Source organism: Dromaius novaehollandiae, chromosome Z, assembly GCF_036370855.1.
Source record: "Dromaius novaehollandiae isolate bDroNov1 chromosome Z, bDroNov1.hap1, whole genome shotgun sequence".
In the NCBI taxonomy this organism is placed as follows: Eukaryota; Metazoa; Chordata; class Aves; order Casuariiformes; family Dromaiidae; genus Dromaius; species Dromaius novaehollandiae.
The window spans coordinates 55,495,692-55,513,797 of NC_088132.1; the positions used below are offsets into that span (position 1 = coordinate 55,495,692).

The 18,106-nt window shown below is 36.0% G+C and overlaps 1 protein-coding gene across 2 annotated transcripts in view; it reads right to left on the reverse strand.

Annotated features, from left to right (window-relative positions):
- Positions 1 to 18,106, reverse strand: part of LOC112983669 (ras-specific guanine nucleotide-releasing factor 2) — a 130,250-nt gene that overhangs the window by 61,331 nt on the left and 50,813 nt on the right. For both annotated transcript variants that reach the window (XM_026100946.2, XM_026100945.2), the window contains exons 8-15: positions 16,797 to 16,906; positions 14,606 to 14,724; positions 9,162 to 9,322; positions 8,148 to 8,214; positions 7,154 to 7,290; positions 3,787 to 3,869; positions 1,460 to 1,708; positions 766 to 1,154 (exon numbers count right to left, since the gene is read on the reverse strand). In XM_026100946.2, coding sequence (XP_025956731.1) covers positions 766 to 1,154; positions 1,460 to 1,708; positions 3,787 to 3,869; positions 7,154 to 7,290; positions 8,148 to 8,214; positions 9,162 to 9,322; positions 14,606 to 14,724; positions 16,797 to 16,906 — 1,315 coding nt within the window. The remainder of the gene's footprint in view (positions 1 to 765; positions 1,155 to 1,459; positions 1,709 to 3,786; positions 3,870 to 7,153; positions 7,291 to 8,147; positions 8,215 to 9,161; positions 9,323 to 14,605; positions 14,725 to 16,796; positions 16,907 to 18,106) is intronic.

Below are 18,106 nucleotides of genomic sequence, written 5' to 3' on the forward strand. Positions count from 1 at the left end.
TCAGAAGATGACTTGGGCTTGATCTCAACATCCCCAAAGAGCAATAAGAATCAAGTACATGCTTATGTATCCTTCCAGATTACAGCTACTCTCTTGCTTTGGCATCTACATGTACAATGCTTCTAGATGCCTGCAGCAAGGTTTATCTCATCTAACTTTGGCCCTCTAAAAGTAGACATCTATTGTAAGGTGCTTTACACAGTCCATAGATGAAAACACAAGAGCAGTTCACCTAACTTTTGGAATGATACAGTCAAGTGACATGAATGCCATCAATGTACCAAATACATCACATAAATTATTTGTTTGGGTTAGTGACAAAATCTTTCTGGAAAAATAGCTTTGCTATATAAATGCATTAAAGCTTTACATTCCCATTTCTTTTTAACTGAATATTTTACTTTATGTAAGGCGCATCCCACTGATGATTTTTGTGTCTTGGAAAACAGAGTATTTCCATCTGCCTTTCTCCTTATCACTCTGCTGCAGTGGAAAGACAACGCCATTGTGCCATACTGCTATTTCTACTAAAATACACATGTGGCAGCAGCAAAGCAGTGGAAACATACAATGCATCACAGCCTCTACTACAACAGAAAGAGAGGACGGAGTATTTGATTTCCCAACACAGCTTATTGCGATCAGGAAAAAAAAGAAAGACAAGAGAAACAACTACTTAGCAGTAATCTGATAAAAGTCAGGCTTACATTGGTGACTACTGTATTTGCCAAAAGTATCAGTCAATATTCTGCAGTTATATAATACCTCTTCGAATGCTTCTCCTCAGCTTGTTACAGAGGTCAATGCGAGGATTCTCTAAGCTGTCCTCTATGGAGCCAGGGCTTTGCTCAGGGGAGGAGGGCCCTTTGCTAAGGTCCAGTGGTACTTTGCTACTTGTTGGCGGAGGGGAGGTGGCTGGGCTATAGGCTGAGGTAGGACTGCTTGCAACGGAGGAAGCAGAAAGATCAAGGGCACCTATTCTTGAATTCAGTGGTGAGGTCAACGACAATTTTCGTGTTCTGACAGGTGAGGAAGTTCTGGAGAGGGACAATGGAGGAGGAGAAGAAAATTTGCGACAAAGATGTGGTGACTTCCCTTCAGCTAGGTACTCTCCTCTATTGTTTTGACTGGTAGCAAAAAATAATTCCAAAGACCTGAGAGCAAGAAACAAAAAAGCAACATGATAATAATGCCAAACAGATTTAAGTGAAAACATTTACAAACATTTTGTGCATGCAAGATCTGTATGTCACTTAGCCCTCAAAGCCAGGGCAGAAAGCCGAGACAGACTTATCTAAAATCTCGCATCCTATTTAAAAAAAAAAAAAAAAAGAGGATTCTTAGATCATTTATATAATAAAAACACTACCAATTAAAAAAAACCAAGAAAAGCAAACAAGCAAACAAAGTTCAGATAATTCTGTTAGAAATTTAGGACAGAAGAAAGAAAAGAGCTTACCTAACTGGAATGGAAGTGAAAGGCCTCCTGTATATGTCTGAAAGTTTTTCCAGTACAACTGCTGCAGTAGTAAATATGCGGTAAGTATGTAGGAAGGTATTCAGAAAATCAATACTTAGAAATCGCAAATCTGTTAACCTCTCCAAAAGGCGTTCCACACTTGCATAACGAATTTGGGGTACTTTGCAGGAATTTAATGTTTTGCTAAAGCAGATATCAATGTCATCTCTATGAAGACGAGCATCAGATCTACACAAAAATTAAATTCAGAACATTTCATTAAAGAAGAAGAATAATTACAGTCCAATAGTTTTATCATTTCAGCTGTTTCTGTCATCACAGAAGCAGGAAACACATACTGCATTTCTGTATTCTATCAATACAAGAAAACTTTTAATTTGTAAAGAAACCTACTTCCATTCAATTATAATTTATGTCATAAATAGGGTCATTTTAATTTTATCATTGGCAAATAATCCATTTGCTGAAAAATGCAGTTTTTTTCAATATGTTGATTGACCAGATTTGATCCAAATGTACAAAATAATTCAAAAAGACAAACAAATTTCCAAATCTAAAAATCAATTCAAAAATCTAAAAAAACATTAATGAAGCCTAAATTTCTTCAGTGAGAAAAAGGAGGCAGAAGTGTTCATTCCCTTTTGTCTCTTTCAGGATGATGTGGCCTGTAGACCTATAGTTAGAGAAACTCTCTATAGAGTAGTCATGGACTGTTCTCAATTTCTTCTGCTGGGATCTCGCTTTATGTAATGAACAGACCCCAGCAAGAGACAGCAGAAGTAGCCTCTTAGCTAAGCTTAAGGCTCACTGGCAAGGTAATACCTGCATTCAGGCTCCAAGAATTACTTAAAAACCTCTCAAGATTTTTTTTCCCCAAATTCAGTTTTGCTTAACTTTATCTAGTTAAAAGCTCCCTTTGTAGAAAAATGGAAGGGAAACTAAGTAAAGCATCTTTTAATACTGCCTGAGCTTTTCAGGAGGAAAGATCAGATTTTCTTAAGATACAGCATCAAGACATTCCACCTAGTTCTACACTTCATTAAATTGAAAACAGTTCTTAAGTTGGGTCCTGAGAAAAGCGGCAACAAATTTGTTTGGCTTATCCAAATATATTCATCAAAAGACATTTGACTTACTAACATATTTTAAAAGCCAATACATGCTAAAATCAAACAGATGTGTAAAATCTCTGAAACAGAACACTGAACAGAACACTTTTTTTTTTTTGAGGATTAGGATTTCTTGACATTGGCATTAGAACCTTGCTGTACTTCGCATTTTGAAAACTAATGAACATTCTGTTCATGTTCAGCAGGTGATGGATGTATTTACAGACTAAAAAGTTTCTGGAATAAAACTGAAGACAACAAAATGCCTTCTTTCTAGGGATCAAAGGTATGTACCCTAACACCGTATGCACAGATATGTTTTAGGCAAAAAGGTCTTTATCTCTATTCCATTTCTAAATGAGAGAAAGGAGATACAATAATCGTAAAAAAGACATCTGAGAAATCTTCAGGTACAGAGTACATCCAAGAGGGAGAAATGGCCTACCGACAGATAACAGTAAGAAAGGAAGTCTTCTATTCCTTAACATTTATACTGGATAACTGGATATATACTGGATAAAACTCAAGTAAATGCAGAACTGTAGAGGATCCCAGAGGTGCTCCTGTGTTAGAAATTTGGAATCAAGTACCGCAAACTGCTGCCTACGAACAAAAATGACATTTCTAGGAAAATAAATAATGAAAAGAGAGTCCAAGCGTGGTGGAAGTAGGTTTTTGAATAATGATGTTACCTTCATGTGATCAGCTAAAATTATGTAATCTCAGAAATGAGAGAAACAAGGAAAAGAAAAATTTTGGCTGATACAATAAAGTACTTCAAATAACGATACTTTTTTGTGCTCTCTTATATTTTGTAGACATTTAGAAATCTAATAAAATTATGAGTGGTATCACAAAGAATAAATATTCACTGTATGAACTTCTGCGTCAACAGAGATAAAACTAGTCATCTGAAGCACAACTGAATGCAACACCACAAAAAATTGAAAATCAAAGCTATGATCCCATACAGTCCAGTACTGCGGATTGAGAGTTTACAATTCTGAGTCATCCCTACCAATTCCAAAAAGAGATTAAGAAAACTATCCATTGGGAAATAGAATTAATTCTATTCAACAGAACTTAAAAATACATATTAAAAGGTTGCAATTTCCAATTACACATTTTTCTTTCTTAAACTTTTGTTAAAGCCAAAACAAGCTACTTTGTTTCCTGGGAAAAAAATGCTGCACTTACTTGATCATATGTGGCACAGTGACTTTAGAGTTTTCTTCAAACACTATGGTCATTAAACCATTGCACCTAATATTATCAATGCACTGTGAAAATGAAGATTAAAAATCATTAAAATAAAAACACAGCATAAAGGGATGGACTTCCACACTTTTCCACGTCACTGTAAGCCTAAAACATAGCTTTCAGAGAGTGTGAACTGATTGGTAAAAGAACTTTTCTAAAATAAAAACAAATGGTGATACAGGAATTACAGTGGACATGATTCTCCAGTTTTATACCTTTGATTTGCACATCCAGAAAGTCAATGGACCTTTACCAGCACACTCACGGTGTTCAGCTCGGCATTCTTTTTTCCACATGACTAAGTATTTTGAGTTGGAAGTGAAACTTCCTTTGGAGTTTTTTTGAAGCTGAATAAAATTATATACCTCTAGCACTTCCTGAATGAGTGTTAAGCTTGGAAAACAAATAGGCATACTGCAAGAATTAGAATAGTTTACAGACAAAGTGAGTGAGAGACTCTAATATCTTAACCTTTATATTGAGCAAAAAGACAAATACTCTCTAAAAACACATTTGTAAAAACAAGCTCAAGTGATGCACTTATTGTGAAATAAAGCTATGAAGTTGGTGTCTAAGGAGCCCCTTGCAAACTCTTGTATAAATGTTTCGGTCTAGGTATTGGGAGCTGAAAAGGCACTTCTGGGGTATGGTCACAGCATACATTGCTTTTGCGCACAGGCTGTGCTGTGGACAGCAGAGGATTACAATTTAGGTGTTTACACTGTTCTACAAGCTTCAAAGCAGCTCAGTGTTGGTGGCATACAAGGACAGCTTGAAGCCATTTGAATCCCATTTTCTGCTGATTTGTACGTTCATGTGAATAGAGATAACACAGCACAAGAGACCTTGCTCTTGGAAGTCAGCAGACTGCCAGTGGATCAGGCTTCTAAGGCCCACAACAAGTACCACATACATAACATTACAAGACTTGTCTTTATAACACTTTCTAATTTTATTCATCTACGATTATACATATGTATTACATTATTTCTTTATAACAATAAAAAGGAGTTTCCGAAATTCTCATACAAATTTAAACTGAATTTAACAATAAAATAACTTGCTGGCTTTGCAGTATCTTATAGCAAAAAAATGACTGGTGCTAGATAGGTCAAACAAGATAACCAGATGGTCTCTTCTGGTTTAAAAAAATAGTTTAAAACATAGTTAGGAGAACATCTTTCAGATAAGATGCTTCTTATTTGCCTTTTTGTTAGCATAGCTCCTATGTCCTCCTTCAGGTTGTAGCCAGAGATAAGAAGAAAAAAAAATGCTTCTGGGCAGGCTAGTCAATAATTTTTTACAACAAGGTTTCAGCTGGTAATGGGCTCAGGAAAATACATGACTTTGTTTTCGAGAGACCAGTGGTCTCAGCTGATTTAGAAGCTCTTATATGCTATCCAAATTTTCACCCCAAATTTTGTCTGGCAGAAGACTGGTGGCATGCCTCTTGCATTATTTTCTTCTCTCTCACTCTCCAACCTAAAGACTGAGTGTAAGCATTAAGTCTTAACACACTTGATTCGTATTTATAAACAGGGGTACCAATACCCTCTCAGTATCTGTAGCACCTGCATAGGCTCTTGGGCCCCTGCTTATTCTTTTTTTTCTTTAAAGCTGCTGCTTGTCCCTTCAGCATCTCTTGCTTCCCACCCTTTTTAAGGCTGGAGGCTTAAGCTTTCTTAGTCTTGAAATACTAACAGATCTTACGGTTTTCTCATGGTTTTTATAGGCTTCTGTTAATTGTTGGCCCCAAATCTCTGCAGAATAACCCTGTTTTCAAAAGCTGGGAGATCTCCCCTGCCTCAAAGAGGGATCAAGAAAGAAAAGTTTCCTACTATTTTTCCCTGGCAGTCTCACTAACCCTTTCATTCCTTGTTTTCTCAGCCATATGCAGCTAGTGACATTTATCTCTGCTTCATTAGGCCACTTGCAAGCTTTCCTTAATGCCACAGTAGTGGCTGCTTGGAGTCTGCCTCAGCACAAAAGGTCTGACATTTGGTGCCAGACCCAAACTTTAATCTTTAGTCTGCTTAGACTGCAGATGACTTTCTCATTAAAAAGTCATTCTTACTCAAGCCAAGAATGGACTTATTCCTGGGTGTCCCATATTCCAAGCCAGTTTCTAAAGGGTCTTTCTTACCCAGCAAATCATCCTAACACATTAAGTGTCAATGGAACAACATAATTCACTGAAATTTTGTGCAGTTAAAAATGTCCCAGCCACATCTGCCTGTAAGATCTATGTCTAGTGAGTTGTACTGAGACCAAGGCTCTCAACTCATGCTATATTTTGAAAATTTTATCTCCATCTTTTTTCCTTTAAAACTGTTAGTCCAGAAGAAAACAACTCAGAATGCCTATTTTTAAGCAATTTCTATTCATTATGATGATAATGTATCTGGAGACACTGCCAGCAGTGCTAGCACACATTAAAACCCATCAAATACCAGGCTGACATTAGTCTAATCAATTACTTCTCTTGAAATTAACAGAGGACAGGACTCAAATTTAACTATGACAGGTCTATGTACTCATTAGTTGCATACATAAACAAACAAGCAAATCCTTAATCTAAATTCAGATCTGGTATTTGAAAGCTCAGATCTTTCCCCAAATAGATTCTGGTAAATGTTTGTCTACTACATTTTCAGACAAAAACACCTAACAAAATTTCTTTTTTTTTATCTCTGCCATTAAATATTTTAAATTATTTTTACTTTCCTTCATCTACAGTAGAATTCCCTGTGCACTGCCAGAATGCTTCTTTACTGTGTATGATAATGGTTCACTAGCATTCTTCTAGGTGGAAAAAAGAGCTAATCACATTTCCTGACTGTGTGGGATACGATATTGATATGAGATGGAAATAATTTTCATTCTCACTCAGGAATTTCAGATGTTTTTTGATCTATATGAAAGTTACAAATGAGTAAGTACTATCCTTTATAAACCAAAATACATATCTGGATGAGCTTTTCTTAGACATAAAAATGACTGCCATTATTATTAACTGTTAATTAATTATTAGCATTATGTTAGTCAACTGACTAGACTGTATTTTATATCCCACCTCTCCCTCTGAAAAACACATTTCACTGACGACTCAAATTAAAAGGTAAAGTTTTCTGTGAAAATAGGTAACATCAGTGGTTTTTGATACACAGCACAGCAAATCAGCCCTCAAAAAAAAAAAAAAAAAAAAAAAAAAACCAAACCAAAAGACCTATCTTGGATTAGTTTTCAGAAACGCAAAATAAAATAAGATCTCATAACAAATAAGATAAAGAACAGAGTAGGCTACCTGGCTTATATCACTTGTCCAAGCGGCTTTCTCCTGTCGTGAAGGGGCTAAAAGGACAACAGTAAAGGGAGGAGCATCTGTAGGTTCAACTACAAGCTTGAAATCAAGGTGTCCAAACACCTGCCCAGAACCTTTTGCTTTACAGTCAAAGACAAAAAAGAAAAAAGTGAAAATGTGAGATTTCACACTATAGGTCAGAGAAAATAGTGATTTCATTTACAATGGAAGTTACCTTAAACTCTCTCTGACAAGAACAAATCCAACTAGGGATCCAAAAGAGGGATTCCATTTTTCACATACACCAAATGCAAAACAAAGTAATAGAACATATAATTGTGGGGGTCACAAGAAATTACTTTTAAAGATGCCAAATAAGACTCAAGTCCTTTGAAACTTTGTGCACTGTTGACATACTCACAGCATATTAGAAACATCATTGAACTTAATGGAACTACTTTCACAGTTCAAGTGCAACACATGCCTAAAACTGTGGGATGGAAGCCAAAATGAATAAACAATAAAATCTGCTTGGAATGTATTTTGTTATTTCATTGGAATAAGGTTGCAGTCAAGAATTGTAGGAGGTCAAGAAAAAAAAAACTTTCCACTAATTCCACCAACTCTCTCAACCCCCGTTGTAGTTAAGAAACCCAATTATCTGTTTCTTCATTCAAGTCACATATTTTTTTCTTTCTAAGATCCTCATGGTGAATTTCTATATAAAAGTCAGCAAATAATTTGTTACATTGCTTCAGGCAGGGTACTTGAAAATCCTATGTGGGATGTCAACATGAAGAGCAAACGTAACAAAACAAACCTTTACCCAAGTCAGGACACGCATTTTTAAAACACCTATACTACTGAATGCATTTTTAACACTGTATTTCTCTGGTTTCATGAAAGAGTACAAAACTATATAAAGATGATGAAAGAGTAGCAATTTTAAGAATCTACTTATAACTGTAATTACTGCAAATGGCTTAATGTAACTTACAATCATCATCACTTGCATCTGTCTCCTCAATCAGTGTGCACTCTATTAAAGACAGAACACCTCCTGTCTATGAAAATAAAGCACATTTTTCAAAAAATTTAGACATTTTTTTCGATTTCTCACTACAGTTGTTTTAAATGTTGATATATTTTAGTCTGAGATTTTACATTACTAAGAGCTTTTAGGAAGATATATCAATTTCACAATGCACATTTTCCCTCAAGAAATAAAAACAGAGATATATTATATGATAAAACATAGCTTTTTTCTTAACAAAACAATTCAATAGTATACTTACATGTGCAAAATTTCTTTCATTTTTACCACACTAAAATTTATCTCACATATAGAGACTTGTTCACAAGTTTCCAAAAGGTAACTAGAATTTTAGCATCTTCTCCTAAATTTAAATCAAATTAATACAAGATCTTTGTAAAGGTTCAGTTACACTTAGTTTACTTTGCAAAGTATTTAAGCTATTTAAAAGGTATAAAGTGAGAAAGCATGCAAACTGTACTGAAAGAGACTCTCTAAGCAATTGATTCCATCTCACCTAATATAATTAGAATTTTCTTAGAAGAACTTTCCATTTAAGAGAATGTGCTGTTCAGGAAAATAGAACTGACTTGTTAAATTAGTCTTATCACAGATCTGTAAAATATTCCCTTGAGTTGGACTGTCTGACTTATGCACTGAAAGCTCACATGCATTCAGTGCTAGCTCATACAGATACAGACGCCAATGTCCTGTTTCTAACCCCCAGAATGTTAGAATTAGAACAGTAAGAATTTTGGCTGAATTCTATTTTTTGCTACTCACATAACAATGAGAGAATACAGCAGTCAATTACTGTACATCATCTCACTTCTGTTTATAGGAGGACATGAAAATCTCAGGTTAAAAACATAAAATAATACAATAATGAAATTTCACATAAGTTACCAATAATTTATTTATTGGGCTGAAATTTTCTATTTTCGATTTGTAGACAGAGTCATAATGTAAAATCTGTACCTTGAGCAGATGCAGTTTTCCTCCTGAACTTCTCGTACAAATTAAAAAGTGTTTTGTAAATAAGAAGCACTGCCTTTCTCCTTCTTTTTTCAAGGATAATGATCCCAGGCGAACTTTACTAAGTTTTCCCCTCTCAACTGAAGGGACTTGAATAAGGGAACCTGATAATAATAAAAGTCAAAAATACGCTGTAACTACAAAAATATTCAGTAGACAATGCTTAAAGTGTAAATGCATTAAATATCATGGCTTTAATTCATGCAATTTTTCATTCTAGTAAGTATCAATATATATCAGCATCTCTTTTAAGCGTAAGTCCATCTTTTTTGCACTAGTTTGGTTTTTCTTTAGGTCAAGTTCAGGACAACAGATTTATACCTTTAATGGAACTAATAAATCTGACTTTACAACAACAGACTTAGACTCAGGCAAGCACAGTCCAGACAAATACTTGTGCACATGCCAGGACCAGATCTTGGGCAAATTCATATGCGATTTAAGCATACCATGAGCACATTGGTCAGAAAAGGAAACAACGCAGCAAACTCCACTTGCACCACTCTAGACAGCTACTAGATTTGAAAAAGGTACATGACATTCAAGCCAAAGAGACAGAGGATGAAAAGAACAGGTTTTGCAGGAAAAGGATTTGTGTATGTGTGTCTGTGCGCGAGAGTGATGGTAACGAAGCAGGCTGTTTCTTCTTCTTAGCTTGTATAACCTTCAGTGCTCTACAGTTCATCTAAAACGTGTTACCAGCAGAACACTTCTGAACTAAATTGAATCTGGTTATATAAGCCTGAATTTGTGCCCTGCAGAATTCCACACTGGGGAAAGCTATGCTGTTTTATACCTCAAAACCAATCTCTGACCAACTTTTGCAGATTGACACAGCCATGAATACCACTTCTAATTTTGGATCCAGAGTCACATTTGGTACTGAACTATGATTCCTCTATATATCAAAGGGAAAGATTTGATGATTGAACTTGCTGTTACCAGAAAGCACAGCCAGGACCTCCTAATCTCATTCCCACACATCTACCTTTACTCTCTCCATTGGCTCTCATACGACTCCAACAAGAGGCTAGTTAATAGAGCCAAACCAGCAGGAAATGAATGCTACAAAAAAGTAGCTGGCTGAGTTCCCTGATATGGCTAAGTGCATGGTCATATAAGCACCAGCGATGGTGCAAAGTAACGGCAACGCATAACAAGCGGGAGGGTAGGGAAATTGGCCTACCCCTTTTGGAGACAGAAAGATTTTGGATTGTCGGTTATATCAAAACTAGCAGCATGAAGCTAGCAGCAGCATCTTGAAACAGTGCAAGCCTGAAAGAATTTTCCATGTAGTTAATTATTAGCTTAGCAATTCTCATCCTATGCCGTCAAAAAATTCTTTAGTTCAAAGTTCACACACACAATTTTAAACTAAGAAGTACTGAGAAATTTAAGATACTGAGAAAGCAACCATTTATCTACATAACATTTTTCTCCATACTTACCTCCCTTGAACATACACATATAATTAGTATTGAGCTATTATTATATATATAAAACTTACACTGTCCAGCATAGCAAAATACACACTGGTAAAAGAGAGTTACAATAGTGTAGTGATCTTTAACAGACTATCTACATTCAAACTATGTGTATGATGTAATTTGTGTCAGCAACAGAATAGTGGAGAATGGAATAGTTCTACTGCAGAAATTTGCAAAGGTGTGGAACATTCTTTAGATTCATTTAAATTCTGACCAGAAAAAACAGTTACTGGTTTTTGTACATTTCCCCTGGAAAAAACAGCTTATCTGCCTCAACTGTAAAAGACCACAAAAAATCATCCCCACATGTTGAAACTGACTTTTCTATGTGACATTGATAGCTCACAGTGCAAGGCCAAGCAGTATGTTAGAAAAAATCTTGAGCAACTTCCCATCCCAGAATTCTTAGCATCATCATATCTCCTGAAATTCCTCTACACAATTAAGGTAACAGGACTCTAGTTGTATTTCTAGCTTCTACTTTGCTTCTTTAAATGAACACATCTGTAAATACGATATGCATACAGCTATATCTTTGGAGCCCACCTTTATTTATTTATTTATTTATTTATTTATTATTTTCATTAGGATGCTTTCAGGAATACCGTATTGTGTTCTGCCAAAATGGGTTGAAGGTTAAATGCTACGCTTGTAGAGAGTTGAAAAGTTACTCTTTAATAAGGCAAACCAAAAGAAACTACAGTTTTTAAGTGCAGAAAAAAAGAGATGGTGTGATATCACTCCGATATTGAACAACTTACTATTTACAGAGAGACACGGATCTCCTTCCTGCATGTGCTGCATGGCTGACATCTAGCAAGGAGGTTGTTGTACATTCCTGTCAAGCTTTTGTGATTAATGAAACTGAGCAATTGCCTGCCATAAATTCTACTACACATTTCCTCTTAAGGGAAAAAAATGGGTATGACTGGCCAATTTACAGTTGTAATAAGCAAGTGAGGCTGATTTTAGAACATTCATTAATAGTATGGTTTGTACAATCAGTGTAATCTCAGGAACTTTTATCCAGCTACAAATCTAAGTACTTTCAGTACTTCAATACTGCCAGAATAATCACTCCAGTAGGCTTTCTTCAAATATAAGAAATACAAAGGATTGTATTTTAAAAATACATTTTTAAGCCTACATGTAACTGCCTAATTTATCAATTCGGCCTTCTCCATTCTGGAGGATTTTTAGTTTTACTGTAAGGGTGGCTGAACACTGGAAGAAGTTGCCCGCAGAGACCGTGGAGTCTTTATTCTTGTAGATATTCAAAACACGACTAGAACCCATCACTGAGCAATCCGCTCCAGCTGACCCTGATTTGAGCGGGGGGGGGTTGGGCTACATGATTTCCACAAGTCCCTTCCAACCTCAATTATTCTGTGATTTTGTAATTGTGATAATTGCCAGTAGGGGTAAATTTAGAGCAACTGATGGTTGGACTTCAGGCAGAGTACCTTGAAGCCCTTGAAGGGCTCATGAAAGTTGCTGGAAGTTTTCCAGGCATTACTCCATGTTGGATTACAGATTGAGACCCACTGTGTTCTAACCTTTAGGCTATTGAGGACAATGATCCTTAACTGTTTGCCCTGACTTACAGTGCACTTGACAATGAAGTCTGTAGCAAAATAAAATGTAGAGAAAATGAAACCCCAGCAAATCTGAAGGGGAATCCACAATTACATTGCAGAACACTGCCACAGATTGATTCTGTGGTTATGTGATGGATCTTGAGACCACAGGAACTATCTCTTCTTAACAAAACAAAGTATATAACATGTAACATATTGAGCTTGAAATTAATCTTGACAGAAAAAAGCCTGAACAAAGGTAAGTGGACTTCTCTCATTTTACGTGCTGTAAAGAGGTTTCCTGTACCAATCTACATTGATCAACATGAAGAATTGGAGCCTAGTTAAAATCAGAGGAGAGGAACATCACTCTTAAAGTAAGTGACCCTACAGACAGGTGGGAGGAGAAGGGGTTAGAGGAAAGGAAAATGGGCTTGGTATTATTTTATTAGTGCAATTCAGATTTCTGCAATTCAGATTCTCATATGCAATGGACATTCCCAAAGGTAAACTGTGATACAAGCTTCTACAGTATAAAGCCTTGTCCAGTGTCCTTGGACAGTATGTGCTTCTCCAGAAGTAAATCTGAATTTCATTTACTTAAACTGTGGATTTGACTTGGATACAACTGAAACACCCCAACAGCAAGTCTTATTAAGATCACTTTCCAAGGAAAAAGTAATAATTTTATTGATGAACCTTTAGGTATACAGACAAATTATACTAGCCAATTTTAAGAAAAAAATAAAACAACAAATATATAAATCCAAAATATTATAATCATATTGAAAAAACTGCTGACTGTGTAGTTAAACTGCACAGTACAAGTCAGTTGAGGAGAATTACAGCCCCCTAAGTTTTTTGGCCATGGATGAAACACAATAACATGAACAACAGCTTCGTAGTTTTCTTGAAGCCACTTTCATATCTTTTCACATACCTCAGTTATAGCCAACAATTTAACAAAGAATCAAGTAATTTAAAAGTGACTGTTGTACAACAATCTTGGAAGTTATTATGGAATGCTTCATAGTTATTCTGGCCACATGACTACAGAAACATCACAGAACAGACTTCAAAATGTATACAAAACCTACTAAATGATCCACTTTGCATGTGGCCGTATTCAAATAGCATATGTTCTGATGACATTATGATACTTAGTCTACAAAAGGCCTCATGAATGGATGCACCTTAATTACATTCCCAACCTTCTCTACTACTTCCCAACTTCTCAGCTACAAAGAAGCTTGTACCTACAACACAAAACTCTACACTAGATATCTGTAGGCACTACATGCAAATCCACTAGCTTGTTACAAAAGATTCAGAGGTAAATTCTTACATATATGCAGGAAAAATAAGCCTCTGTTACCAAGTTCTCCCGTTTTCACTTTTACTGTTTTACCATTAAGGGAAGGTTGTTTTACCACTAGGTAAGTACTGCAACCTGATATTACATTTACTCGGTAAAAGGTGACATTCATTTTAAATGGAAAGTCATTTTATCACAATTTTGTGGAATTTAACAAAAAATTCCATCTCTGCTAAACATAAACTTCAGTAGAAAAATGATTCCAAAAACAAGAATAGAAAAAAAATACCGTATGCCTCTTCCTCTCTCTTTTTGCTAACTGTATTACATTACAAGTGATTCAACATTTCTGGCAGAACAGAATGTCTTTTCTTCATGACTTTTTGCAGGAGTGCTTTTTCTATCTATCCTAACCTCTGCTGAAGCCCCAAAATGCATCTTCCAAGAGAAAGACTGAATATACTCAGATATTCCAAATACATCATTTTATGTCTATTCCAGCACCACCAATGGTAGCATTTTGAGACTTCCCCAAAGCACAGAGAAAAATGGGAACAACTGACAACTGTTTTCTTTCCTTGCAATCACTACCACTTGACAAAGCTTCAAGCTTCTCCTAAGCTTTTGCCCAAATGTTGGCATGAACTGGGATTGCAATGTTAACTGGGCAGGCAGTCCTGTTCTCCATGGAGCAGCAGGTAATTTCTGTTCCATGGAAGATGACAGTCCAGTCAATATGTACATTACTGTCCCATGGGTGCTTTACTATTATTGTGCTGCTGTTTTTCATGGCCCCTGAAAAAATAACAGCACAGAAGTGGGGCTCAACTATAGCCCAAAACTAACTGTCATCAGGGGTATTTTGTGACTTATCCTACGTGGACAAGGAGTCTTAAGATGTTAGCTGTGCCAGTGGTATAAACTTCCTAATGATGCCAACATGAACCCTGCTGTTTTTAATGTAATTTTTCATTATTATACAGGTAGCTTTAAAGAAGAATGTCTTACCTTGACGTATAAAAGTTTGGCTGGTATCTAATAAAATATCACAGCCTTCTACTATCATTCTTTCTATGGCTAGATTCTTCCGGATGTTTTCTGTGTCACTCACTTCATCATGCATCACCCTGTCAGACACAATACAAAATGGACTTTAAATTCCCTGAAATGTATCTTGCACCTGTTTGTGTCTATTGTTCACTTCTGCTCATACTCTGTAGACATAGATGGGTAATGTTCTTTAGCACCTGCTACAAAACAAATGTACTGCAGCACATGATTATTTTAGAGCAAGTTTCTGGTCAACAGAAAGGAATCAAAGTAGTTCTTGACAAAACCAAAATGTTTTACAAGCCTTTTTTTTTTTTTCCTTTCAAATCATTCTTGCAATCTTAACTACCTAATTTCCACCAGTGGAACTAATTTTGTCAGACTTGGTTTTATACTTTTCCTGGACAAATCTGATAGATGCTACCAAACTGAAAGTTCTTTGCAGCTGCTAGAACAGTCCTTCTTGACCATTAATCAGATTAGTTTACCACAAAACTGGAAGTGTTTCCTAGCTCTTTGTAATAGTTACATTATATTTTAGAGTCCCTGTCCTTGATTTTAAGTTCCCACTCTGTTCCACATCAGTTTACATCTGAATGTACCATTCTCTTCCTCATTGCTTCCTATATAACAATCACAGCCTCAACAGCTCATCTCTTACTTTCTTCCACTTCTTTTCATAGGCATCCTCCCCTTACACAGGGAAGAACAGATTTTTTCAAGGATGAACTCAGAGAGGTTTATGTGGTGTCGTGATCTATATTTTCCTGAACTGGGGCCAGACTGCAGTACCTGAATGTTCCTCTTCTCTCAGAACTACATTAAACGGATCAAAATGAAACACAAAGTTTTTATTCTCATGGTCAATACCGCCTGCCTTGTGAGGAGAGGAGGATCAATCAGTCTGAGCCTGTAATTCTGGATGTTCAGTGATAGATTAGTTAGATCAGCAATGAACTCTGACTGATGAGATGAAGCAGAGCCAAAGCTGCTTGATCTGCTTGTGCACATAACCCTAGCCAAAGGAAATTGTGTGCTTTGCCTGAATGGAAAGGAGACTTCTTCTCTACTTCAAATGGCCTCAGAACAGGAAAGAACTTGCCAGACACCACTGGAATCAAAGAGAGACACATCTTTAAGAGGTACCACTTGCCCAACTCTTTGAGAAGCTAGAGCCTGAAGAAGTGGCAGATCATGACCTGCATATGACTCAGAAAGCTGCCTGTGGAAGAGATACAGCTGGACAAAAAAGGGAAAAATAATAAGCTTCAAATCAATGGGTAGTGCCCATAGCTACCTTAACTGAACAGCAAAAGAAAACTTAGCAGTCAAGAGCATCCAATTAATGAAAGCTATAAAGCAATCACTCACTTACAACAATATATTTTACAAGTACTTCTTTGGTGAAGTATCAATACTTCAGAAATTCAAGACAAATGTCATAATTTTAAGAGTTCATACAGCATTTCTTTGTTCACAGCAGGAAGCTGTGTTTCGTAGAGGTAACAAACAAATTTATTCCCAGGCTGACACACGGCAAGTCTGAGAAGGGTCTGGAAGTTCAGGAAAGAGATTTATTTTGCAGGTTTCTACAGGTAGCACCAATTTTAAAAATATATACAGTGTACTGTCTGGGGTTACCAAGATCTTTAGCTCCTATGTATTTAACGTTATTTAAAGTATATGTGAAAAATCAATTATTTCATTAATGCATGTGAACTACATCACGGATTAACAACAGAGTACTGTTCAAGACCCTGACTGCTCTCTGTGGTCACAGGGTATCAGAAATGCCCTTTTTTCTTTTTTTAAACTGTGGAAGAAAAAATATTTCTCTATTTAAAGAAAATTGCTTTGTTCATACCCTGTGGTAGGTGGTTTCTATAGCAACTCTTTTCCCCTGCCCAAAATACAGGGAGACACTTGTAAATTTATGTCAAAAAAGAAAAACAAAAAAAAACAGAAAAGCCAAAATGTTAGTATTTGTCTTATTCTTTCATTTTCTTTGTTTCAGTTTGGTTTTGTTCTTCTTTTAAAGAATGAGGTCATTCTTTAAAAAAGGCGGGGGGGAGACAAACCAAAACAATGTTTTTTTTCCATTTCAGATCCTTTGATACAAGATTATCATACATATGGGAGAAAATCTTACCTTGAAAGTTCCTCTAGTTTAGATTTAGCAAATTCAAGGCTTTTTCGCTCAACATGTTCATGTGGTGTGTGAGCCAGAAGTTCATGAAGTGTTATAATATATCTAGGGATCTTAAAACAAATTAGAGACAGCATCAGCAAATCATTTTAAGTAATTACAAGATCTCTCATTTTCTTTTATCCTGGTCAGAAAAGATTCACAGAGTCTTTTTTAAATGGATAACAACAGTTAAATTGATAAATATATTCTAGATATAACTACTGTCAAAAATACTGAACTTTTCTGTGATAGGGACTGCATACGCATGTTTTCAGTTTGAGGAAACACAGGTTCCATTTATCACATTTTAAGAAAAAGATCAGATCAGAAGCAGTCACAATTATGCTATTAACTCTCATTGTTTCATGCTGCTATCTAAGTGTCAATAGAGAAAATTTTCAAGACTTTCTTGGAGATCAACACATACCTTCCCTCAATTTTAATAGGAGATATGCATCTAGATTTCTTGTGACTTTGAAAATGCCAGCTGACCTGTTTGTATATAGATAAAACTCACATTGTATTTCTGGACATTAAAGAACAAGCACTATTTGCTTATTAATTGCCAAGTGGCAGCACAAGGACCCTGCTCCATTTATCACCGCTCAAAGCAATCTCACAGCTTTTGAACAGAATCACATGATACTGCATTATTCTATAACATATAATAACTTATGTATACAGAGTCAAAGCTTTTTAGGAAATGGAGACATGCCTTCTTATTATGCTGAAGTCAAAAATCATCAGCAACAAAAAGTTCCACCATATATGAACAGGACTTTCTCTCCACCTTCTAAAGATCACACCATCTTGTTTCAGCTCAATCAAAACATCCAAAAGCTTTACAAAACACAAGCTCAAAGCTGAACAAATGTATTGCTACAGAGGGTAATGGTTGCTCAGGTTAATATGGCTAACTAGCACAAACAGAAGTGACAACAAGCCCTTTTTATTGGCCACACATGGTTTGGCATTAAGTGAACAAACTGAGGAGGTTCACCATTGTCCTGAGGAGTACATTACTATGCCAAATGCAAAAGCCACAAAACCATCAGACCAGTGTTTCACAGACCTGTTAAAACAGCTGAAAACAATTAATTCAATCAGATCAGAAGGAAATACCAAAAGGATAATAAACTTTTAAAAATCTCTTTCAATAAAATTTTTATTTCTAAATCCCTCAAACCAGGTCACTGGAGAAGAGGGCAGGAGGAAGGTTCCAAAGTGAATTCTCAGAAAAATGCTTGTGACTGCTCTAACTTGCTACAGCA